The 26,305-nt window shown below is 40.0% G+C and overlaps 1 protein-coding gene across 1 annotated transcript in view; it reads right to left on the bottom strand.

The window, feature by feature from the left end:
• Positions 1-379: 379 nt before the first annotated feature.
• The window catches only part of ttll11 (tubulin tyrosine ligase-like family, member 11), a 53,160-nt gene continuing 27,234 nt past the window's right edge, over positions 380-26,305 (bottom strand). Inside the window, exons 7-9 of the mRNA XM_066712741.1 lie at positions 12,244-12,498; positions 11,895-12,001; positions 380-1,173 (exon numbers count right to left, since the gene is read on the bottom strand). Coding sequence (XP_066568838.1) covers positions 878-1,173; positions 11,895-12,001; positions 12,244-12,498 — 658 coding nt within the window. The 3' untranslated portion in view covers positions 380-877. The remainder of the gene's footprint in view (positions 1,174-11,894; positions 12,002-12,243; positions 12,499-26,305) is intronic.

The following is a 26,305-nucleotide window of genomic DNA, read 5'->3' as shown; positions in this document are numbered from 1 at the left end:
CCTTTTCACACCATTCTTTGTAAACCCTAGAAATGGTTGTGCGTGAAAATCCCAGTAACTGAGCAGATTGTGAAATACTCAGACCGGCCCGTCTGGCACCAACAACCATGCCACGCTCAAAATTGCTTAAATCACCTTTCTTTCCCATTCAGACATTCAGTTTGGAGTTCAGGAGATTGTCTTGACCAGGACCACACCCCTAAATGCATTGAAGCAACTGCCATATGATTGGTTGGTTAGATAATTGCATTAATGAGAAATTGAACAGGTGTTCCTAATAATCCTTTAGGTGAGTGTAGATACAGCACTCCTCTGGACAACCGACCTGACCTGACCTGACCTGTCCAGAGCGGCATACAAAAAGTCTAGTTTTCCCTGATGAATATCTGTGTGCAATTTTATTGGGAAGATAAAATCCAGCATTGTAAAATCAATAATCTCATCCCAAACACGAGTAATAGCAGAATCGTCCACCTTCTGAAGCACTGCTGAGCGTCTTATCGTACGATCTCCTGGGCTGCCGCCTGCGGTCCGAGATACAGATCTGGATTAAATTATCCCTAAACGCGTTGCACGACCACGAGCTCCTCGGCACGAGCGACGTGGTGCATAGCGGTGCAGCCAAAACTAACGTGTTCCTGCCGAAATGGCCAGATCGACGACAGAGTCAAGATTCTGCTCTTTGATTGTTGCCAAAGTGTTTTTGCTTTCTCATTATTGTTATTATTATTTTTTTTTTACACAATGCTTAAGATTCGTAGCCCAAACGGACGCTGTTTTGGAAGAGGTTCTGCTTTGGCTGCTGCCGTAATCCAGACCTGTAGCTCAAGCCCTGCCGGTGATATTAGTTTTCTATGCAGTTGCCTTTCTGAGTGGGTCATAAGGATTGATGAGGCCTATAATCCCCAGATTTACTGGCTGCGTCCAGGCACTGGAGCTGATTAGGTGCCGGCGCAGAGAGCCCCGATTGCATTCCTTCGGGTTGGCAGGAGGTGAACGTCGTCCTGCGCTCTGCCACGCCTCGGCTACACAGCAACCGCTTCTCGTCCACACCGTTCAGTTGACTCTCGCACAGGTCCGCCAGGGCCTCGGCCTGCTGGTGCAGTGGGAGGGACTTGAATCTTCGCTGGGCCAAGTAGAGGAAGGCCTCCACAAATGCCTGCAGGCCCATTCCTGTGTGGAGAAGAGATCGGGTTAGTGAGAGGACAGTTTCATCTGGAGTTCTGTGGACAGTTCTGGGCTCCACACTTCAAGAAAGATATCGCTGCTCTAGAGGCAGTTCAGAGGAGAGCAACCAGACTTATTCCAGGTCTGAAGGGAATGTCCTACTGAGAGACTGAGGACCTGAACCTTTTCACCCTGGAACAGAGGAGACTACGTGGGGACTTGATTCAAGTCTTCAACATCATGAAAGGCATCGACCACATCAAAGCAGAGGAGCTTTTCCAGATCAGCAGGGACACACGCACCCGTGACACAAATGGAAATTGGGCTTCAAGGCATTCAAGACAGAAAACAGGAGACACTTCTTCACTCAGAGAGGCGTCACAATCTGAACAAACTCCCCAGCGATGTGGCTGAAGAGACAATTTGGGAATATTCAAAAACAGGCTGGATAGGATCCTTGGATCACTCAGTTATTAATGGACACCAAACGAGCATGATGGGGCGAATGGCCTGCTCTCGATTGGACACTTTCTTATGTTCTTATATTGTTTTGGGATTACACCCCAATGTGTCAAGTGGAATTGCATAGACAGAATATCACCTTGATCCAACGGAACATCTCTGGGATGAACTGGAATACTGAATCGGTAAGAGAGCAGAGATCACCTGGCACGGTATACCACACTCCATCTATACAAAAGACATCAATTGCCTACAGCACACACAGTGAAGAGCGTATGCTTCCCCAGTGGTAATGTACTGTATTTTCTTTGTAGTATGTATTCAATATTGTTAAACAGTATGTGTGTCTGTATTTGTATTTTTAATCAACACCAATGCCGTTTGGATTGCAAGTGTCTAGTTACATTTTTATCAAGTGTTGCTCTTAATAATGAAATGCAATCCCGTAAGGAAGGAGCCAATGAAACACATCGCTTCGGTTATTAAGAGAGAGAGTGGATGTGAGGGCATCATGTCGCTGCAAAACTAATGCTTCAGCTGACAAAAGTGTGATTTCCTCTGAACTTCCTTTCTTGACTTGATGTCTGTGACGCTTGCGCATGTGAGTTTCCCCAGATTTTGTTCTTTCTTGCAGTAGATGTTGATCATAAAAAAACATGAAGGTTTATGTACCTCTACCTTACTGAGGTTGCTATGCATTGTACAACTAATAATACACAGAGGGCAGAAAAGAAAACCTGTGCTTCCCGTGTCTAGGAAATCTTAAATGATGTTGACGAACACTTACACTACAGTATTAATCGAGCGTTTTGCTATTCTGTAATCATGCACGTATTGGTTGTAGTGACAAAACTTACTAGTCACTCATTTAACTGTTTGTTACCTCTTGCCTGCAGTTAACTCTGGCACTACATTTTCTCTCTCTCTCGCCTTACTTTAGTTGAAAGCCATTAAGAGAAGGGAATGATTTTAGCTGTGTGAAAATACACACAGTGCTCACTTTATTCTTTTCACTTAATGTAAAATACCATACTGTGTGTGTGGGGGGGCATATCAAGATCAACGGTTTTCTATATTTGAATATGTCTGTGCAGGGCTGGTGATTGAGGGAGAGCAGCTTGTGTTACAGTAATGTAATGACAGAGAATACATTATTAACCACCATTATTAAAATCTTGTGTTTTAAAGTGGGCCAGAAATAGCTCGAGCTCGCCTCGGAGTTGCGTGTGGAGAGCAGATGTTTATTTTGAATTGATTGCTCCCTAACAAAGTCATACTACTGAACAATCATTGACATGCTAAGTCATGGTCGCTTTAATCAAATTGTGTTTAAAAAGCAGTGGATTCGAAGAGTCTGTTCATTCACAAGGAGAAATCCAAGTGGCAGATTCAAGTGCTTATTACAGGTGCTTATAACTGTGCTTATGTACAGTCTTATGATATTCTCTTAATTTCAGTTGGTTCTTGGAAGAGACGTTGGGCGGTTAAGTCATCTTTATAGACAATACCTTTAAATGAGGGTAACTGAGACGAAAGTTAATTTAGAAACATTGTGATTGAGAAATGTAACTAACTTTGTAAGATTTTCCAAATGGACTCTAGTTTGTGCTCAGCTGTTGAATTGCGTACAAATTCTTGATGAAACAGTTTTATAAAGGTTGACCGTTTTGTTAACTCTCTGTGATTGATAAAACTTTAGAAATGCTTATTCTAATGCTTATGAAATGAAAAATATATTCCCCACTTTTGAAAAGCTGGATCTCAGAATCTGATTGGTTTAGGCATTATTTTTATTGAACCATTGCACTTTCTTCCTGTCCAAGGTGCCATTTTGTATTTTTAATATACCAAACTTCAAAGTCTAGTAGGAAAAAACAAACAAACAAGAACAGAACCCTCCATAGCATCAGTTGGATAAAATAAATCTCCTTTGCCAGTCAGGTCAACCAAATTATCTATAGAAAAGTGGTGCAGCTTCCTAGAGGTATTTAATGTCTTTATTACAATTTTGAGCTTGACTCGTTGACTTGTTTACGTATCACAATTCAGCTGCGTCTTTTCAACTGATGCTTTGAAACTCACGCAAACACACAACGCTTGGTTTAATGAAAAAGAAGGAAAGAGGCTAAACTGTAATAAATGCATTTAGTGTCTTTTAAAAATGGGGGGCTTTGGATTGATCTCGATATACTCCTCATTCTTGTGAAGTAACAAGGGCAGAAATGTTGTTAACAAGGGGAACAGTGTTCAAACTCTCTTATATGTCCGAGCTTTTATGATTACAAGCTTCAAGCTAGACAATTTAGCAGTATGTTCCCTAGTCTGTTTTGGCTGCCTCTTACTGAGTGTACGCATCTTTAACATTCATAACGTTTAAAGCATCCAAAGTAAAAACAAAGTCTCTCTAGATAAGTACATCAGGAAAGGGATTTGAGAACTTTATGCTAAACAAACAACCTGGCAATGAAGTCTATGAATGCAATCCGTTTTGAGTTTCTCTCCGAGTTGGTACTCTGTACGTTTTAAAGTAAGAGAAAGAAAAGCGATAAGAGAAACACACGGTTCTAGTGTTTTATTTTATTTTTTATTTTTTATTGTCATGCGGAGCTGTCTGAAGAAAAAAACAAAAAAACACAAATACCACTTCTCTGGCAGGAAGTGAAAAGAAAATGGCAGATCTGTGGATTTATCTCCAAACAGCAGCTGTAGCTGTATACAATCAAGCTGTTCGTCACAGTTGGCTGAAGAGAATGTGATCGCTTGGGCACAATTGAGTGACTCATCCAAGATGGGATATACATTTAAAAGAAACTGAAAGTTAACCAAGATGTGGCAAATCGCACAACGCACAAGTGTTACTGTTTGTGGGACAGGAATTCAGATTTGCTTGTTGGTGTGTCTACATTACAAAAAATATTCTTCCAACCTTTTTTAAACGTAGAAGTGATCTCCTTATTAAGTAATATAAGAAAGATACACATCAGAATAAAAATCCTCAAACGTGGTGCCTTAATGCATCTTGTGTGCTAGTCTATAATTATTATAACTGCTTTGAATACAATAATACACTTTGTGCGTTTGCTTTTTGTTTCCCGTATATTTTCCTACCTAATATTTATGTATGAGGTGGGGCCAATTTGCAGCAATTTGAACAAATAGACCATATTCCAAAATACAAATAAATGGAAGCAGCTCTTGTTTGCGATGATGGGTGATCAAACCAGAAAAGGAGAGCGCTAGTCAGAAACTCAGCCGACCAGTCTTCAAAGATAGCACCCCGGGGATATGATACGCTGGCTTGTGTGTGCTCATCTTCCATGCGGTTATAGAATATGCATGTAATTCTATTCCCATAAATACTCTGGCTATGACAGATATTTAAATTTTTAAAGCCTGTTAGATATTATGTTTTCTAAGTTCCCATTCTGGGAAGCACTGAAGCAGAATATGACCTTGGCATACATAGATTCTTTCCACTTGTTAAATTACTGTAGACATGCTGTTTAAAATCCTCTTCCAGAACAGACTATACAAAACACGTTGCATAAAAAATAAGATATGTGGAATGGAGTCACTTCACCTTACTAAAATGAAAAATTGAATAAATAATCTTCTAGCTGCTCTATCTGAAATGTGATGGGAATGAATAAATCCCCTGACCAGAATGAATGATTTGTGAGGTGGATTACTATCCAGTGAGTGACACATTAATAAATCTGTATCTGACTGAATTCTGAAATGTCGAAGACATGAAATGGGTTTAGTATTTAGAGTTGACTTCAATTGTCAGCGTTTTCTCTTTATTTTGTGTAGCCGAGGATAAACTAGCTTCAACAAAAATAGTAGACTTCTAAAAACTAAGCGATGTGCTTTGCAATTTCTCTGACCATTGTCAACATCCTGGCAAGACTGGAAGTGTAAAGTCCGGGCTAACGATCTTGTGGGGGTTTGAGGTTTTTACTGCAGTGTTTCCTCTGACTGCGGTCAGGAGAGGGTCACATGGAGGGCAGAGGGCATTTCAGGGCTGTGGGGGTTATAGTTGAATCCATGGCTGCTGGATACAAAATCAAGAAGCCTATTGGTCTACATTGAAAACCAATAAAGAGAGAGAATTATTCATAGTCCTTGGATGAATCTGACTCGACTTTCTCTGGGTGACCATGTGGTTCCAATATCGATGGGACCCTTGGAGCAGGTTGGGATTTTTACATTGAAATCTATTCACATTTAGACCTTTAAACCACGTTATCCATCTGTGCTAAACTGAATATTGTTGCTTAACATGGCACAGCATCAGAAATGAGAAAAATCAGCCATATGTTTTTAGGCATGTGTTTGTATTGTTAATTTATTTTTGTTGCCCATTGTGCTGGGGCAGCGGTCTGGCAATTCTAACTTTAATAGAAAAACCTTAAGTTATAAGCATTGTACAGTATTTTTTGTTGTTCGGGGTGATAGGGAATGTTAACAGTGAGCAGAATCAGGGATCAACCGTGCCGGTGCATTGTTTGTTTATTATTTTTGGGTTCGTCGTGTGTGTGCAGGACTGGATGTGAATCTGACAAAGAAGGGGGGGCGGTATTTAGCAATTCTCAAGTTATTTATTGGACTATCTATTATAATCTGCACGAGGAATAAAATTAAACCCATTCAAACCACATAAAACATGTTCTTTCTGATAATTCATCAATAATAAAGTAGCACTTAAAACTGCTTTTCTGACTGAGATCTCAACTTTTTCTGTTTATTGAGTGATCGCAAATACTTGTCATAATTGTCTTTTTCTAATTAGTCAGATTCATGTGTTGGTTTGTATTTGTAACAGAGACCCCTGCATGATAAAAACTAAAAGTAATGCAAAACGCAACACCTTAGTTCTGCCATCCACAGAATAACAAATAAATGTTGTCTTGGGTCTTCATGGCTATACAACTACCCCCTCCTGTGTCTTTTCTGTTTGTATATTCACATACAAAAGTAATTACATTTCAATTATGAATTTGCACAAGTGTCAAGTCTGAGTTTTGCTTACTCTTGAAATTTACTCATATTAATATTGTACAATTTCCTCTTTGTGACAACTTTTTATTTTGATCCAATTAAAATTCTGACAGTGTATTTCCTGGTGGTATAAATAACACTTTCTAGTGAGTGTCTGATACCCAGCATCTTCAGCTCAGCTCTGGGTTAACTGAAGTCCACATTTACAAGGAGAGGAAATTACTGTAATCGAAATGTAATGTAGAAAATGTCAGGAATGTCACAGGCAATAAATAAATGTTGAGTTACATGAATGAATAAATGTCAAAAGAACTCATTTTGAAATACATTTTTTATTTGCCATATTGATTTTGGGAGTTTTGTTCATTTCAAATGTTGATACTTTGAAAACGTGTTTCCCCCATTTATCTGGAGCAAAATGTCATCTCATGTTACCTGGGAACAAAATATCCTGCGTAAGAAAGGAGAACCGCACTAATCCGCCCAGTGTGACATCATACCGAAACCAAAATTCAGGAATCAGTGAGTAACATTCTCATTATCATATTGACGGTGTTATAATTCTGCTACTTGCACTTTAAAAATATTTTTAGTTTTTGTTTCTCAATTCCTTTGGTACATTTGAGTACTTAATTATTTCCCTGGCCTATTTTCTTCCAATTACAACAATTGGCACAGATTGCTAGAAGCTGACACCTCTCCCTGTGAATGGCATTACCCTCCACAGATGCCTGCATGTGTCTTTTAATCATCTGATGCCTAAACATTTGTCCGTGCCAGAGTGGAATTAAACTTGCAGAAGAAAAGTGTTCTTACGGTCTGAGTTACCCCAGCTTCATCGTGCTTCACTTCCTGTTATCTTTCTTATTGCTGAAGCATTGCTAATACAGCTGCGGCACAACAGCTTTCCGGCAGCAGGTTCTTTGGCAAATGTGAGCCTAAGGTATCGAATGTCATTTTATATCCTTTTATTATACTTTTAACTACAAGTTCTTTCCAGTGACTCAGAAGTCCTGAGTGCTGAGTAAGCAGAAACGTAACGCCACCTACACCTGCGATATTGGGTGAAAAACAGGAACGGGCGAAAAACCACACGACTGCCAGAAACCATTATATTCAAGCGCATTCCTGAATTAAGATGGTTAACATTATGATTTCTAACGGTGTAAAAAAACAAAACATTAAAACATGAACATCAGGGACCTGTGCTGATTCCACACACCGCCATATGCCTTCTGATGGGGGTAATGAATGTATAAAATCAGTTGACTCCATTGCCAAGCTCCTGGTTAGCCTTGACTGGTCCACCTGTCGAAGCTTAAGATTAGCTTCAGTAATTGATTTGTAATGATGCTCGTCGTCAGACTGAGGGTCTTTAATGGATACTGTCGCCGCATCATAGAGGTTAAGAGAGAAATAAAATGGCCTGACTGATGCGATGGGTAGCACCTTTTCACACCACCCACAAGCAGAGAAGGAGAACGCTGGAAATGATTTTCACTACCTTTTTCACTGTGAAAATCACAAGGCAGCCCGCAGCGGCTACGAGACCGTGACTTAGGAGCTACTTATTGTTAAAGAGCAATTTGCCGCTCAATCAATTAAAGCACCCCAATAAATAAGTACACAATCCCACATCCAGCTGCAGTCCGGAGCGTCCGCACCCTTAATGTGAAACGATGTCGTAAATGTTGTGTAGTGATTAATGTAGGTCAGTAAATATTGACTGAAATGACTGCAGGCACATCTGAGGGAGTGTTGACGGCTGCGGACCTGCAGGCCAGTGAAAATACCCCCCCGTCTTCGCTCGGCTCGATCGGCTGCAACCTGCATGCTCTTTACTGTTGCTCTTCTTGATATCCTTCCCTCAGGCTTGTGCTGTCTTTTGCCTTTATTGTACCTGCATTAGTAATGATGCCAGATTTGCACGCAGCACTGATGTAACTATTGCCACATTTCTGCTTTTTATTTAAAAACAGAATCTTGCGCTGCATTCTGCACTTAGCGGATTTCTTTATGATTTGGACAAATATGGGATATTGTATTATCTTTTTTACTCATAATATTTTACTCTTTTTAGCATGATGTTTGGGAAATGTGTACATTTTGGTACAGAACTGTAAGGGTGTCTACATGCTAAATAATAATAAGTATTGACTACAGAAGGATCATGAATCTACTAAGCATTTTAATTTTTTCCCTGCATTTCCTCTGATATGATTTTATTTGAGACAGAGACAGCCTGTAATAAACTATGAGACAAATCCAGCAAATACTGTGTTCTTACCATGACCTTTTAAGCTATGAAGTGTCAGCAATGCGAAGGAAAAATGACTAATCAAAGACGGTGGAAATGTGCCAAAGCAAATGCAAACTTCCTACATGTGAAAAGACGCATAGCACAGCTAAAAAAAACAAAAATGGATCTTCAGTAAAGAGAGAGAGAGAATAACGTGCTGGAAGGTAACAATCTATATACATGCTGCGCTACAATGCATCACCAAAGTATTATCTTCATTCGAATATTTGTATTCTCATCTACTTTATTTTAAACATTGTCGTGTCTTGTATGAAAGTTTTCCTTTTTGCTTTTTGCAGCTCTATTGAAATTACTTTCCCTTTAAAATAAATAAATAAATAAATGTCCTTTATTTTCCTGCTTATTTCAATTAATTAATGTAATTCTAAAATGGCAGTTAGTTTGTCTGACATCTTTTTAATTTCCCCTGCTCCTGTGGCAGTTTTAGTTTTTCTTGAACAGTAATGGCTCTGGTAGTGAGAAGTGTCTTTATTATTTATCTGCAAGTACCTGTAATCAATGCGACTGATGCAAGACATTATTATCATCTTAACCATTCAATAATTGCATCATAAAAAACTTAGACTGAAGTGTGCACCGGGTGTATGTTTATCCCTGTCCCACTGATCTGTACATGCAAATAGATTTTTAATTAGAAGACTTCATCATCTATATGATGGTTTAATCTGTCAAACTACAAAGCAGTAATGTGCTGGATTTTAAACTGCTGTAGAAATGCCCTATCTCTAACAAATGGTTTCTGTCTGAAGGTAATTTAGTTGAGTACTTTGAAAACCATACAACAGGAAATCCTAATTATGATATGGTATAGATGTGTACTGTTGTGTGTCTGTTTCTCTTTTTGTTCAGCTTGCAAGTTCTCACTTAATCATATTAAGACCATTCTGGCGAAACTCAAGGAGAACTAAAGGATATATTATTGGCAGAAAAAACAACACATTATTCTTGGCAGTTAAATAACAAACAAGAAAATGTCTACATTTAAAGTCTGCATTTGCCACAAGCATGTGTTTAATTCTCTGTGACTTTCAGAGATAAAAATGTGTCTTTTCCCACAGAAACCAGACTATCTACTAGAATCAGTATTCATAAAATGCTTAGGCCTACATTTCAATAAAGGGCTGCTTTCATGTGGTTTCCCAAGAATATAATATTTACCAATTTAATTTGTTATCCTTAAAAAAACAACAACAACAACACAAAAGATAACCGTAGGCTGATGCAACTTGTACCTGTGAAAGGTAAGCAAATGTTTCAGCTGGTAGGAATTTTATGTAAAAACACTAACAGGAAAGACATTCCCAACTCCTTAATTACAAACCTGGCTTGACTGAACCTTTCTTATACATTTTACATCTGATTTTGATATGATTCACCATTTCTCCTGGGAAATATTAAGGATAGGAATTACAGGTTGTGTGAAGATCGCTGCAGCAAGAGCAAAGTGATTCCTAACCTGATTACTATCTTAATGATGCTTTAAAGTGGATAAACAGAATGTATGAGTGGGTCTGTAGTTTAAGATCAATAAAGCAATCGATCAAACCCCAAACATAACACCTTGACGGGAATATTTTACTACTGAAACCAGGGTGTTGCTCAGATATACTTTAATAGCATTTACATCTCGTAAAGGATTGTTCTGCAGTATACTGTGAGGATTGGTCTGCAGTATTCAGTGAGGATTATTCTGCAGTATATAGTAAGGATTTTTCTGCGGTAAATACTGAGGATTGTTCTGCGGTATACTGTGAGGATTGTTCTACTGTATTCAGTGAGGGTTATTCTGCAGTATTCAGTGAGGGTTATTCTTCAGTATTCAGTGAGGATTATTCTGCAGTATTCAGTGACGGTTATTCTGCAGTATTCAGTGACGGTTATTCTGCAGTATTCAGTGACGGTTATTCTGCAGTATTCAGTGAGGATTGTTCTACGGTATACAGTGAGGGTTATTCTGCCGTATACAGTGAGGATTATTCTGCAGTATTCAGTGAGGATTATTCTGCAGTATATAGTAAGGATTGTTCTGCGGTATACTGTGAGGATTGTTATGCAATATACAGTGAGGGTTATTCTGCAGTATTCAGTGAGGATTGTTCTACGGTAAATACTGAGGATTGTTCTGCGGTATACTGTGAGGATTGTTATGCAGTATACAGTAAGGGTTATTCTGCAGTATACAGTGAGGATTGTTCTACGGTAAATACTGAGGATTGTTCTACTGTATTCAGTGAGGGTTATTCTGCAGTATACAGTGAGGGTTATTCTGCAGTATACAGTGAGGATTATTCTGCAGTATTCAGTGAGGATTATTCTGCAGTATATAGTAAGGATTGTTCTGCGGTATACTGTGAGGATTGTTATGCAGTATACAGTAAGGGTTATTCTGCAGTATACAGTGAGGATTGTTCTACGGTAAATACTGAGGATTGTTCTACTGTATTCAGTGAGGGTTATTCTGCAGTATTCAGTGAGGGTTATTCTGCAGTATACAGTGAGGATTGTTCTACAGTAAATACTGAGGATTGTTCTACTGTATTCAGTGAGGGTTATTCTGCAGTATACAGTGAGGGTTATTCTGCAGTATACAGTGAGGACTGTTCTACTGTATTCAGTGAGGGTTATTCTGCAGTATACAGTGAGGATTGTTCTACAGTAAATACTGAGGATTGTTCTACTGTATTCAGTGAGGGTTATTCTGCAGTATACAGTGAGGATTGTTCTACAGTAAATACTGAGGATTGTTCTACTGTATTCAGTGAGGGTTATTCTGCAGTATACAGTGAGGATTGTTCTACGGTATACAGTGAGGGTTATTCTGCAGTATTCAGTGAGGGTTATTCTGCAGTATACAGTGAGGATTGTTCTACGGTATTCAGTGAGGGTTATTCTGCAGTATAAGTGAGAGGCCCATGCTGTACTACAGGCTGATTAAATCACTCACCCGATTCTCTCTGATCTGCTCCCAGACCATTCCACCTCCGGGTGATGTCAATGTACAGAATATCCACAGACGCCATGGAGAAATTGCTGTTGCTTAGCTTGCAGTTCCTGAAAGACCGAGGAATATGCGTCACATCAGCCTGCTCATTAATGAATGCGTATGCTTAACTTTACTTCATTATAGCACTTCATATCTTCAAGGTTTGCATTGCGCACGACTAAATAGAGCAAGCCATTTGTCTTAGAATGCAAGCAAAAAATTAAAACCATCTCCCTTTTTTATGACTGATGTTCAATGTTAGTGTTTGCATCCCCGGCCACCTCCCTCCTCCGGCTGGTCTGCAGTGTACCTGATGAAGGTTCGAAAGCCGGTGGGGCCCAGCCGCATTGTGCCCTTCACCCCCAGGAACCTCATGAACAGAGCGGAGATGCGCTCGACAATGCGCAGGTAGTTAAACTGCTTCGTGTACTTGGGGAAGACTTGCTTCAGACACAGGGAGGGCAAGTTCTCCACCTTGACTCCGCCGTCCTGTTCGGCTTTGTCTGGGGAAGCCATTTCCAGTATGTCTTCCTGAAGCTCCGAGCCGTTTCCGGACAAGTGTAACCTGCGATCGGGGAAAAGGGAGATGACAGTCTGGCACTGACCGGTGGGCTCAGCAGTAACACTATCATACATGGCATGTCATGTGATTTTTCTTAATCAACATGAATTAACCATGAATACATGTTGCCTTAATGTGCATTCATTACAAACTCCGCAGGAAATCATTACTTTATGGAGTCGGTTATTATAAAGTGTTACTGGCTTAATGCTATTGCAGTTATTGTCAGTCCTAACACTGCACTAATATGTATACAGAATAATTGTGATCACCTATAACCAAGCACTACTTCCTTAAATATAACCCCAGCTAGGATGAACCTATGAGAACTGTCTACTTTTGGGGCAGTAAGAACTGTAACGGGCAAAAGTTGGTTTCCAGGAAAAGGTTAACAGGAACTCGACAAATCATTGGGAACACGCATAATTGTCCTGGCAGGTGCAATAATGGTTATCTCCTATTGTCACCTGATGAATGACCAGCGAAGAAACCTTCACGACCTATTAAAATGTGCCAATAAATTTCAGGCTGCGGCAACGCGATCCGTTCACATTGTAAAAACAAAATAAGATCATTCAAGCTGGACGAGAGGATTAATCTCGAAGGACGCACAAGTCTGGCTGTGTGTCATATCACTGTTTTTCCTCCTTGCCTGACATCATTGCAGCTGCTAATTAAGGTCACTCCAGCTCAACGATATGTTTCTGAAAGTCAAACCATACAAATATTTTAATGAGGACATTAGATTAATGTATGTTTTTTTTGTATTATTATTATTATTTCTGCTGCATTTTAATTTCATCGCAGGCAGTGTTGTATAAAGCGCGGTGAATAATCCCGGCACGAAGAACGATTCGAGGAGCACTGATGCCACCGTACCTGCTGTGTTCTCACATCCCAGTTTGGCCCAACATGCCTCGTATACCGCACCTATAATCTAAAGTGAATCGAATCCTTGAGGAGTTAATTGCGTCTCAGGTGGCAGGTACATCTTTCAAATAATAATAATAATAATAATAATAATATCCTCTTCATTCAGAATTACAGTACAGTCACCTCTAATATTTATCTCCGCATTATAAGTAACTTATAAAACTGATTTTAGGTAAGTCTGCAGTTAAAGGCGAAAATGAGTTATTCATAAGAACTGTGGTGCTATTTTTTTTTGTAAAGCTCAGTATAGTACTTACAAGAAATTACTAAATGGAAATGGAACCTTCCTCAAATCAATATGACTGTCTTTCGATACCTATCCTTTCATAGTATGCAGTCGGGCGGTTCTGTAGTTTTATGTATCACATGGAACATTGTCACTGAATATCCTGGAAAACTGTCAAAACTAGACAACTCATTGACTGTCTCCGTTAAGTGATTACTTTAATAAGCTACAAATGCAGTGAACTTGCAATGTCATAGGATCACACATCTAGAGAGATAAACATATAGCCTTACATGGGATAAAGCATGGGGCTGTAACACGACACATGGGAATTTACAGGCAATAAATAACTACTTTTTTTTAGGGGGGGGTAGAGATAAGCAAACAAAAATACCTAACAGCGTAAGTGCGGGACAGGGCGGACCTGTGACGGATAAAAGCTCTTTAGGAATTAATGAACAGGTCTCCCCCGAGGCTGACAGGAGGGACATTAACACAGGAACAACCTGTTGAAGGCCACAGAGCCAGGCAGACCGGCACACATATTGTCCGTTTCATTTCAGGAACACACTACAGTGCCCGCCAGACTCCCTCGTTTTTGTCTGTTGTGTTTGTCAAGTTCGAAACCAATGACATTGTTTTGGGTAATCTGCACGTAGTACCCCCCCGCCTTTACATTTGCACCTTTTAGGCAGAAAATCATGTTAAATACTGTTAACTAAATATGTAATTTAATACAAATTGTCTTATAATAAGGCATCACAAATGATAACTTAATGGTAACGAGACACCTGGTGTTGCCTGTGAACACAATGGGAGTCTTGCATCCCTGATACATTTAAGGGACTTCTAATGTAAGACCTAAGTGAAGTCCCTGCTGCGTTAAGCCTATGTATTATTTGTATTATATATCTTAGGAGATACCCTTATCTAGGGTGACTTACAATTGTTACAATAGATCATATTATTATTACATACAATTACCAATTTTATACAGCTGGGTTTTTACTTGAGCAAATCATGAAAGGCATCGACCACATCAAACCAGAGGAGCTTTTCCAGATCAGCAGGGACACACGCACCCGGGACACAAATGGAAATTGGGCTTCAAGGCATTCAAGACAGAAAACAGGAGACACTTCTTCACACAGAGAGGTGTCACAATCTGAACAAACTCCCCAGCGATGTGGCTGAAGAGACAATTTGGGAACATTCAAAAACAGACTGGATAGGATCCTTGGATCACTTAGTTATTAATGGACACCAAACGAGCACGATGGGGAGAATGGCCTCCTCTCGACTGGACACTTTCTTATGTTCTTATGTTCTAAACTAGGTACAGTATCTTGCTCAAGGGTACAACAGCAGTGTCCCCCACCTGGGATTGAACCCACAGCCCCCAAATCAGGAGTCTAGAGGCCTAACTGCACCCTGTGGCCCTGTTGGCAAACTGCTGAAAATTGGTATGCTTATTGAGACTTGTTATCTCCTTGTCGAAACCATTATGAAGAAAACTTAACTGGAAGTAAAAAAATAAGTATGACAAAAATACAAAAAGCATTAAAGCACGAACGCAGCCCTGAGCAATATTCCTGGCTTGTGTGTGGTTTATTAGATGCGTCTCAGCGTCTGATAATTCTGTGATTCAGTCTGCGGTCTCATCCCTCTCCATTACGTGTTTTAAGCTGGTATTGACTAATTTGAACCACGAAATTTGCTCTTAATAAATGTAAATGACATTGCAAATGTCTGGAACTCAGGATATGAGATGCAGATTTCAATAAATTATCCTGATTAAACAAATAGATTGAATTAAATGAAATGGAAACTGTATAAGCAAAGGCACTGATGCAAAAACCCATCTAGTGAGGAGATCTGCCTGAAGTCTGAGAGGACGCTGTCAGAAATCAATCTTATTCCCATACAGAAAAAGTCAGTGAAAGACTTTGAGGCACCAATATGACTTTAATATGGCTTTGTGCTTTATTCCATTGACAAGACTGTGCCCAACTAGGGGTCTTTATTGCTCTACAGGCCCTGTAGCCAGATGGATAAACTTTCTAAAACGTATCCAGTGGGACCGAAGACCAGAAGAAATAAAATATTTCAACAGTTCAAGGAGAGACAAAAGCAATTATTTCTAAATTATGTTAATAGAATGCAAGACACATGCCTTGCCTTCAATTAGTTTAAGTGGTGCTACAGGGAGGTGAAATGTTGATGCATGAGTAGAAAACCAAATTGCATTTCAACTAAAAATGTTCGAAAGGTGAATAATCTTAATGTTGTCATTTAAAAGACGGTCTCTTCTCATTGATTTCCTTTAATGTTCGCTTCATTGATCCTATAATATTTTCATGGGGACCTTGTGTTTTATTAAGCCCAGGGAAAACAACAACAGCATTTAACTTTGCAAGGATGAGAAGCCTAATGTTTTGATTTGTTTTTTTCCCCCACAAATGAAGTTATTAATCAGTCTCGGGAGGGAAATTTCTCTGGGCAAATTAAGGTTTCCAAAGCTTTTCTGAGCAAAATCAAAAGGGTGGTCTAGGCAGCACTGAAAGAAAATACTCTTTTCGGCAAACTTTCTAAATAATTGCTATATGATGGCTCTCTTTAAATATGCTTATCACATTTGCCAAGAAAAAATGAACTACCAACTGTCTGTTTTCTACTTCTTAAAAAGGAGAACAGAAGTAAAATACTAAGGTTACATTCAATTTCCAAGAGTAAACTATGGAGAAAAAAAATTGAAAGAGTAGAAAAGAAATCATATAGTTTCACTGGAGAACAGCTTGGGACTTCAATGGCTTCTGGTCCTCTTGAATAATATAAAACTGCAAACTTTCAGAGGGGCCCTAGGGACAGTTGATAGCTCTAGGCAAGGACTCATGTCCTTACTTGCAATGGTTTGAGGCCTGCATTTATTAAAAATTGCTATGGGAGTACCTTTGCATAGTCTGTGGTATCTTAAGGGCTAGTGTACAGAGGAACACATGTATCGCAGCTCAGTGATGCGGGTACAGATCGGTGACCATACAGTTCAAATGGTTACCGTTACAGACGTTCCCTGACTCACGTAATGGTTCCATTCTGAAAACCCGTCCATGGGTCGAAATGTCCAAAAGTCAGAAAGCACTCCGATACTGTTCGTATGGTATGGGCTAGCATACGGGTACATAACGTTTCTGAGTTTCCCGTCATATCCTATCCTTTTATACGCCGAAAATTCACTTTTTATTATGTCAAAACATTCTGTAGAGGATAATAATATGAATATTTTTTATCCGTAACCCAGGAGCGCCTGTACACTGAAACTGTTAATTTTCACTTCCTGTTCCTGTTCTAATGATTCAACGTTTCTGCTGCATTCATTTCTCCGCCTCAAGTCATTACGCCTCAGGTGTATATGGGATGCGTGTGACACCGATAGGCCACAATGTGTTGTTTGATCTATCTTTGTTATATAAGGGCCTACAACAAAGTTAAGGTCTCTGGCAATGTGGAGTTCACGTTAATGTGCCATTTAAGCCCCGCCATGTTTGATCAAAGACGTGACACCCCACACTTTTGGCCAGTGATCTCCCCCATCGAGAGATGAACACGGACTGACTTCTGCATAAAAACACAAGAAGAACAATGATCCCACTGCCCTGACATCTAGAGAATTCCCTGGAACTCTGTTGTTTAACTTCAGTTGTAGTATCTACAACCGGAAGGTACATCACTAACCGTGCCTGATGTTGAGAGTAACAAGAGAAAACAATTGCCAAAGGGTTACTTCAGTCATTGGTGATCTGAAGATGAGCACTTAGGGCAACAGATGTGGGTGCCTTTTCAGCTACAAGACTGTGATAGTGTTGTTACCACACACAAAAACAGCTGTTTCATTTGAAAAGATACTCTCTATTTTGAGGTAAAGGAATTCAATCAAAAGGAGGGTCATGTGATCAGCTGTTAACCGGATGGCAGGGAAGTGCAAATCCAAGACTCCGCTACATCACATGACTCCACCACTGTATAAGATTACACCTCTCATGAATTAATCATATAATAAACAGCATCTCATTCATCAAGCTCGGGTGAACTGCATAACTTGTATTCAAATGTGGCCGTCCTGTCAAATTCAGTTAGAAATCTGATAAGCGACCTTACGGGTAACATTTTGTAGACGTAATGATTAAACGAAGGTTATATCCCTTTCAAGATTGAGAAAATAAGCAGGAGATACATTCCTGATGTATTGAGTGCCTCCTGCAATTACATGCTGTCAGGTACTCCTCTGACGTTTATCCAAACCTAATAGACCTTTTTTGGAGTAAAGGTAGGATGGAGAGAAAGAGAGAGAGTGTTTCTGGCATCAATAAAAATCTCCTTTGTTAAAGTGTCATGCTCACACACAACACTTTGAGAACATCACTGCGGAGAACTGACAGATTTGAAAACCCGACCCAGCTGAGAAGTCTGATGAAAATGCAGATTAGTGTGTAAGGTTGGCTGTTGATTTGTGATGAACGTTACAATCCGTATACAGTATTCCTCTCTTAAAAAAAAAAACTTAAAAGGTATTGTTCTACTGTATGACGGCTCACTTCAGCTGTAACGTGCGTGCAATGATTTGTCTCGGTGGTCCGCATACTGATGACTTGAATTCAATCAATTTCAAAATGTTAGCTGCCCTTGTGTCTGAGGTGGGACCACGAGGCGGCTGATCCAAGATCAGTCACAGCTGCCAGAGAATTGCCCGTTTCCCAGCCACGATGTAACAGATGCACCTGTAGTTGCCAATTTCCCAGCAGCTACACGAGATGTTGGGCAGAGCGTGTGTTTCTACCTCTGGCAGCCAGGCAAGCTGACATTTTGAAAATGATTGTATCTGATTTACTAAATAAACCTTGATAGACACATCAGGGTGTGAACAATGAAGGGAACAATTACAGCCACCTGCAGGTAGAGCACTGTGGTGATTGAGTGGGAGAGAGTGTGTGCATGCGTGTATGTATATATGTGTACATATATGTGTATGTATATGTCTGGAGCTGGCACCCAGGAGACAGAAACAGGATTAAGGTGAAAATAAAGCAATTTTATTTAAATAAACTCAAAACAAAACCACCAGGATATGGGCCTGAAATACTAAAACTCAAAGTTCACAAAGCAAAAACCAAGGAATCAGAGAGACAGAAAATGTCTGCCTGAGGAGTAGTCAAAAATCCCTGCTGGGAGGAGACAGTACCTTCAGTAAGACAACGGGAAGCGTCCCCTTAGTGTCAGAGTCGACGCAGGATGTGAATAAATGGGATTTTGGAGTTTGTTTGTTTTTTAAAACATGCCATTTTTATTAATATTTTCACGTGTTCAAACAGAAAAATAGCACACTCACTGTTAAATAAACTTTTTGTTTATGAAGGGTGTGAATAAACTTAGAGGAGTGTGTATGCGTGTCTATGTATGTATGTGTACACAAAACTATGATTCTTGATCCAACCTAGCATGAGATGTACATTTTTCTGTATGTAGTTTACTTTTTTAATTTGTTGTATTTTGTATTATTATATAGTTTTTAAGCTTAGGCAGGAGTCTGACCCATCACATCGTAATGTAGACTCCCTTCAAGGTGGCAAATAACATCTGTGACTAATGCAACACATGAGAATAATTAGATCAGCGGTTGTCAGTCTTTCCAAAATATGACTTCCAGACCGAGAACTACATTGGAAATTTTTCATACAGCAAAATCTCTCGGCCAGGCTTTCGCTCAGTTAAAATAAACTACCTGACAACATGTTTACAAAATATTGAATTCATATTTCGTGCTGCCCTGACCTTTATTTAATTCTGCAGTGTTCTGTCAAACTCGTGATCGGTCTTAACCAGAATTCATCACCTGCCGCGCTTCTCCGGGCTGCCGGTGAAGTTAAAACTCGCAATCCTTGATGTTGTGGAGACAGCTGTAGGCTCCCGAGCAAATCAATAAAGTGACCTAAGATAATTCTTTCGGTTTCTCTACTCTACTTTTTCTCCTTTTTGTGATTACTGGAATCCTTAATAATTCTTCAATTATGTACTGCACAGTACGTCTGCAACTGGTCATGTGTTGAAATGTTGAGGGGCATCAAGGGGACACATTACCTGTCATATCAGAGGAGACAGTGTTTTACCTTTTGAACTGAATCCTCTGCAAACATCCTAAAGCAAATCCAGACATGTCATCTGATAGACTTGCACTTCACTTTCATTGTGTCAGTTGGGCACTGATGCAAGATTTACAGCATCTTGAACGTGTGAAGTGTTTCAAAAGCTGCTGCTGCTGGATGACACTAAGTTATATTTTTTAAGCTATAATTCATATCAAATTCATATCAGATGGCATTTAACACACACTGTCAAAGCACTATGTATATGTCCATGCCACTCTGTGCAGTCTGTGGTTTTTGTAACATATTTGCCTCCTGTTTTTGCATACATACATTGACATAGGCAGCACACACTGGTTGAGTGAGTTCGAAATATAAAGAACAGGATTTGCTCCTTTGGTAGAGTGACTTACAAAAACCCTGTTATGAGGGGCCGTACAAGCCATTATTCATTCTGGGCTTCTCACATACATACATTCTCCTCTCACATACATATATTTTCACTCACACATTCATACTTTTGCTCTCATGCACATGCAATCAATGTATACATGTAATATTATATAGAATATATGTATGTGAGAGGAGAATGTATGTATGTGTGAGAGAGTATAGTGGACGGAAGGCAGGTCATTTATCGCGCTGTGATTGGCTGAGAAGCTTGTACTGGGTCATGTTCAGGTCACGGTCAGCATTGACGGTTAAAATTAGCACAGAAATACAACTTGTACATGCAAAACTACACTTACGGTTTTTATTTGACGCTTACAATTCAATTCTGCCCTCGTTCAATCTCGTTTACACATGCGCAGTTCTCTCTACGCGCTCGCAGTTGTTTTTGACTGTTTTCACTTGGACTCAAACAGAGCGCGTAGTCAGGCATCCTAGATGATCATCGCACTGTCGATTTCCCATCCTCAACACACATGGCTGACCACACCACAGCAGAGGCAGTCTAAAAAAGCTTGACGTGGTTTAATGTGCTTTAAGCATAACCATTACTTAGGCACGTCCTACTATAAATAAATAATGGATATGTTTTTACTAACATAAACAATATGATTATGACCTTAGGCTCTGCGTATATTAATTAACTTAAGGTGAATATCACTTAATGTAGAAAACGCTCAACGTGACTTACTGTATTAAAACAGAGCCGTTTACATCCCATCTATAAATGACAAGACTGACACTTTCCAAACTGTTACACAAAAGATTGGATGTTTAAAATGACATGAAAAGCATAACTGCCTTGTCTTTTCTAAGCCCTATTTTATTGTAGCCAAGCTGCATTCTGCTTAATGTGGTTTACTGTACTTAAAACTTAACCATTGATAACCAGATTTAATAAATGACAAGACTGACATGAAGTTGATATGGACTGTTAAGTTAAACGCCTCTTCATTTGTATAGGCCTGGTAGGTGCGGGTCTTGTCGTTAGTAAAGCTAGGATCTAAGTACTTCACTTAATAAACAATAACCACATATAAGCTTTCAATATGAAGCACAATTCACACTTCGCTACAACAAGGCTTAACAAGTTACTTTTGCTTTTAATATCAATTTGAACATTACATATTTTGTCTATCAGCCTGGGTGGTCCCAGTCTAGTTAATTATAAAGTTTGAATATAAATGGTTACATTTTAAAGTACAGTAAAACACGCGAGTTCAACATTAAGCGTAATTACGTCTGGCTAGGGCTTAACACGACACTTTAAACATCCAATCCTTTGTGTAACAGTTTGGAAAGTGTTAGAGTCTTGGCATAAACCACGTTAAGATTTTGTGGACTCTGCCTCTGCTGCCGTGAGGTCAGCCATGTTTGATGAGAATGGAGATCAATCATGCAAATTGAATTGTAAGTGTAAAATAAAAAACGTAAGTATAGTTTTGCACGTACAAGTTGTATTTCTGTGCTAATTTTAACCGTGACCTGAACATGACCCAGTACAAGCTTCTCAGCCAATCACAGCGCGATAAATGACCTGCCTTCCGTTTCCACTATACTCTCTCACACATACATACATTCTCCTCTCACATACATATATTCTCTTCTTACATCCCTATATTATATATAATATTACATGTATACATTGATTGCATTTGCATGAGAGCAAAAGTATGAATGTGTTAGTGAAAATATATGTATGTGAAAGTAGAATGTATGTATGTGAGAATGAAAATATATGTATGTGAAAGTAGAATGTATGTATGTGAGAAGCCCAGAATGAATGGCTTGTATGGCCCCTCATACCCTGTTGTTAATTATACATTAACTAATTGTTGCTGCAGAGTCACTTAGCACAGAACAGGGCCTCAGTCTGACCAGAGACCAAGCTTGAGAGACTCAGGAACTGGTTTAACCTTGGAAACAAGCCCAGCCCCATAACCTCCCTCACCTCCTCCCTTGATTCTCTCTGTCCTCTCACGTCTCGTCCTGTCCGTCCCTCCCCTCCTCAGCCTTGGATCTCTTCCGTTCTCCGCTCGACCTGATCCAGTCTGCGTGGCGCTGAACAGAAGTTGAAAAGGGACAAACTCCCAGCTGCCCTCGAACTTAACCGCTCTCTACTGTCCAGATTCTCCTCCTCACTCACCTCAGCCAAGAAGTCTTACTTCAAATCACTCTTTGAATCCACTGTCAACAACCCCCGCAAACTCTCCTCCCTCTTTGCCTCCCTTGTCTCTCTGCAGATGATTTTGCCTCCTTCTTTTCCGCCAAGATCACAGACATCCACAAGCTCTCCCCTCTCCCATCACAACCATGTCTCCCACCGACCAAGCTTCCTTTTCTTCATTCTCACCACTCTCGGACTCTGAACTTTCCTCTCTCCTCCTAGGTCAGAAACCTACAACGTGCGGCCTGGACCCTCTCCCCACTTGCCTCCTCCAAGCGACTGCTCCTGATTTACTCCTTCATCTCCTCCCTCCTCAACTCCTCAGTCCTCTCTGGCTGTTTCCCCTCTGCATTTAAACAATCTGCTGTCATCCCACTCCTCAAGAAACCTATCCTTGACCCCACCTCTCCTCAGAACTACCGCCCTGTCTCCCTACTCCCCTTCCTCTCAAAGACCCTCAAGCATGTGGTCCACCGTCAGCTCTCTGCATTTCTTTCTCATCACTCACTCCTGGATCCTCTGCAATCTGGCTTCCGCACAGCTCACTCCACTGAGACTGCCCCCTCCTGTTCTCTCTCTATACTCACTCCCTGGGCCCAATCATCACATCCCATGCTTTCTACTATCACTTCTACGCAGATGATGCCCAGATCTTCCTGTCTTTTCCCTCTTCTGACCCTCTCATCCCCTCTCGCATCTCTTCCTGTTTGCCTGCTATCTTTGCCTGGATGCACTCGCACCACCTCAAGCTCAACCTCTCCAAATCGGAACTCGTCTTTTTTTCCCCCCACTCTTCTTCACCTTCTGCTGATCTCCCCATCTCAATCCCCTTGGAATCTACAACACTCTCTCCTTCTTCCGCTGAGAACCTAGGAGTCACCCTCGATCCTGCGCTCTCCTACACTCAGCAAATCACCACGCTGACACGCACCTGCAGATTCTTCCTGCGCAACATACGCAGAATCCGTCCCTTCCTCACCGACTGCTCGACTCAGCTGCTCGTCCAGTCCCTGGTCCTCTCCCGCCTGGACTACTGCAACCGGCCTGCCTTCAACTACTGCCCGCCCGCTCCAGCTCATCCAGAACTCTGCGGCTCGTCTGGTATTCTCTGCCCCGATTCACACACGCTACTCCACTGCTCTGCTCCCTCCACTGGCTCCCAATACCGGCACGCATTCAGTTCAAGACACTGACCCTCACCTACCGCTGTCTCGACCACACTGCACCGAGCTAGCTTCAGACCTTTGTCTACCCATACATCCCCTCCAGACCACTGTGGTCTTCCGGTGCCAGAAGACTAACCTTGCCTCCTCTCCACTCCCCTTCCTCCAGAGCCGCTCCTTCTTATCCCTGGCCCCTAAGTGGTGGAACGACCTTCCCACTGAAGTCAAAACAGCAGAGTCCTTGACCTCCTTCTGACGTTTTCTCAAAATGCATCTTTTCTGACAGTACTTGTAATTTAGTCATTTACTCTCCTGTAAGATAGCACTTATGCATCGTTTTATCTTGACTGTGCTTGACTGTGACCTAACATCTTGTCTGCACTCAGCTTTTACAATCCAGGATGTAAGACCTCATATATCCTATATATTGTATACACTTGTGTAAATTTGAATTTGTAAAATGTATTATGCTTTGAATTGCACTGTATTATGTAAACTGGAATTTGTAATGTTTTATGCTAAGAAATACATAATAACAATAATAAGAAGAAGAACCTGAGGCCCCTGTGTTGATACAAACTTATACTCGTATACTTATACTTCTATAAGCATACATGTTAAGCCATACAAGTTAGAAACTGGCAATATCACATCATCAAGTTGAAATATGGCTAAGATATGGATAATGCATAAATATAAATCAATCAAGAGCAAAAACGCACGCATTTCAATTGCTTTCGCATTAAAGCTGCCACGCGTGTTATAAATGTACTGCGTTGTCGGCCTTGGCAACGGGATATTTTGGGCCCTGCTGACCTTAATTGCTTCATAATACAGGACTGAAATAAAAGGCTGGACAGTCTTAAAAGAGAGTATCAAGTGTGATGCGGAGCCAAAAGACATCCCTTAATGCTCTTGGCTCTGCATCACGACCTGGTCCGCGGGATCGCACCACGAGCACATTAATGAGCATCAGATGCCAAGGATTGTGATCTCACCTAGAATGAGACTGTGCTGCTTAAGTCAACTTAAAGTCAAACAGCCGATATTTATTCAAACTGTCATAATTAACACTCTGTAAATGTAAGCAATAAACACTGTATTAACCCCTTCCTTTATTGTACTATTGCTCTCGCATTTTATTTTAACCCAGTGCTGTAATGCTGCTCCAGTAGATTAATTAATATATGCATGGCTTTAATCAGCTACCAGTGTGCCGTAGAAAGAACGTGATTGTGACTGGATACTGTTACTGCCCTATGTAGGTAAGACCGCAGAGCAGAATCGGGGAAACTGAGAGGTACTGCTAGACCAGTTACCATCCTCTACCTTCGAATTCATCCAAAAACTACCACTGCATTCAGGACACCCCCTGGTCCTCTGTCTGCTGGGGGGTGCTGTGTGAACACGGGGGTTGGAACAACAGATCTATTAGGACATATGTGTTTAGTAGTAAACCAGATTTATTTCAGACCTCCTCAAATCCAACATACTCCTGTTTCAACCTTCACCCCCGTGTTCGCACAGTTAAGCATGTGTACTGCGGTATTACCTACATAGGGCAGTAATTGTATCCAGTCACAATCACATTCTTTCTACGGCACACTGGTAGCTGATTAAAGCCATGCATATATTAATCTACTGGAGCATCATTACAGCACTGGGTTAAAATAAAATGCCTAGAGCAATTGTGCAATAAAAAGTATTTGATAAATCAACTATTAATTGGCAAGGAAGGGGTTAATAAAGTGCGTATTGCTTACATTTACAGAACATTAATTATGAGGTTAGAACTTGCTTGCAGAATCGCATTAATTTGTTGAATAAATTGACTCAATTATAAATGGTTTTAGGAACATCAACAACAGCATTGATGAATGGTTTAAAAAGTGATAGTTAAATCCTTAGTAATGTGCTTTATACTCTAGAAATAATGGCATTAATAAAGTATACATTCATGATTGTAACTTATTTGTTAATTCTTTATAAATGAGTTCTACATGATCTGTTAAGGCTTCATAAAGCATTTATACGGGGACCTTATTATAAAGTGTTATTGAATAAGATAATCTAGTCTTAGGATAAAGTTCAATACCTGACAACTATGTGTTCATATCATATTGGATGTTAATATGCAACACAAACTTGTCACTAATTTACAAAAACATAATTTATATATTTATAGAATATAAATCATTATTATGTGTTTAAAAAGGAATAAAAGTCTCTGTCAAAATACATTAATTTCTCTTGTGACACAATAGGCAATTTCTGCACTTATTACTGTTATTTGTAAGTATGAAATATATACTACATTGCTGTAAATCTGTAAAGGTTTCCATTATGAATTAGGTGCTATGTTTATTATGTGTCATTCTGTGTCAGTTATTTAAATCTCAGCACCTTTAATGTGAAACCAAAGACTCAGTCACCTTTTGAAGCCGCCAGTTCTGTGGGAATTTTGTTTTCAGAGCATAAAATGTTTTTTTCTATTCAACTCAGACATGAAAAGAAAACTCAAGTAGCATAAGGTTATTTGAATCTACTGACTCGGGTACCCTATGATTGTATTGTTGTGACAGAATAACATCAAACGTGGGCAACAGAGAATGACGTTGAGAGAGAGAGAGAGAGCGAGAGGAGAGAGAGGAGAGAGGAAATCTACTGCTTTAAATATGCTTTGATTATTAGGGTCTAAATTATAGCACAATAATGACTAAACTTTTAAATTAAT

The sequence above is a fragment of the Amia ocellicauda genome, chromosome 9 (genome assembly GCF_036373705.1).
Source record: "Amia ocellicauda isolate fAmiCal2 chromosome 9, fAmiCal2.hap1, whole genome shotgun sequence".
Taxonomy (NCBI): domain Eukaryota; kingdom Metazoa; phylum Chordata; class Actinopteri; order Amiiformes; family Amiidae; genus Amia; species Amia ocellicauda.
This window is presented reverse-complemented; position numbering and strand designations above follow the sequence as displayed.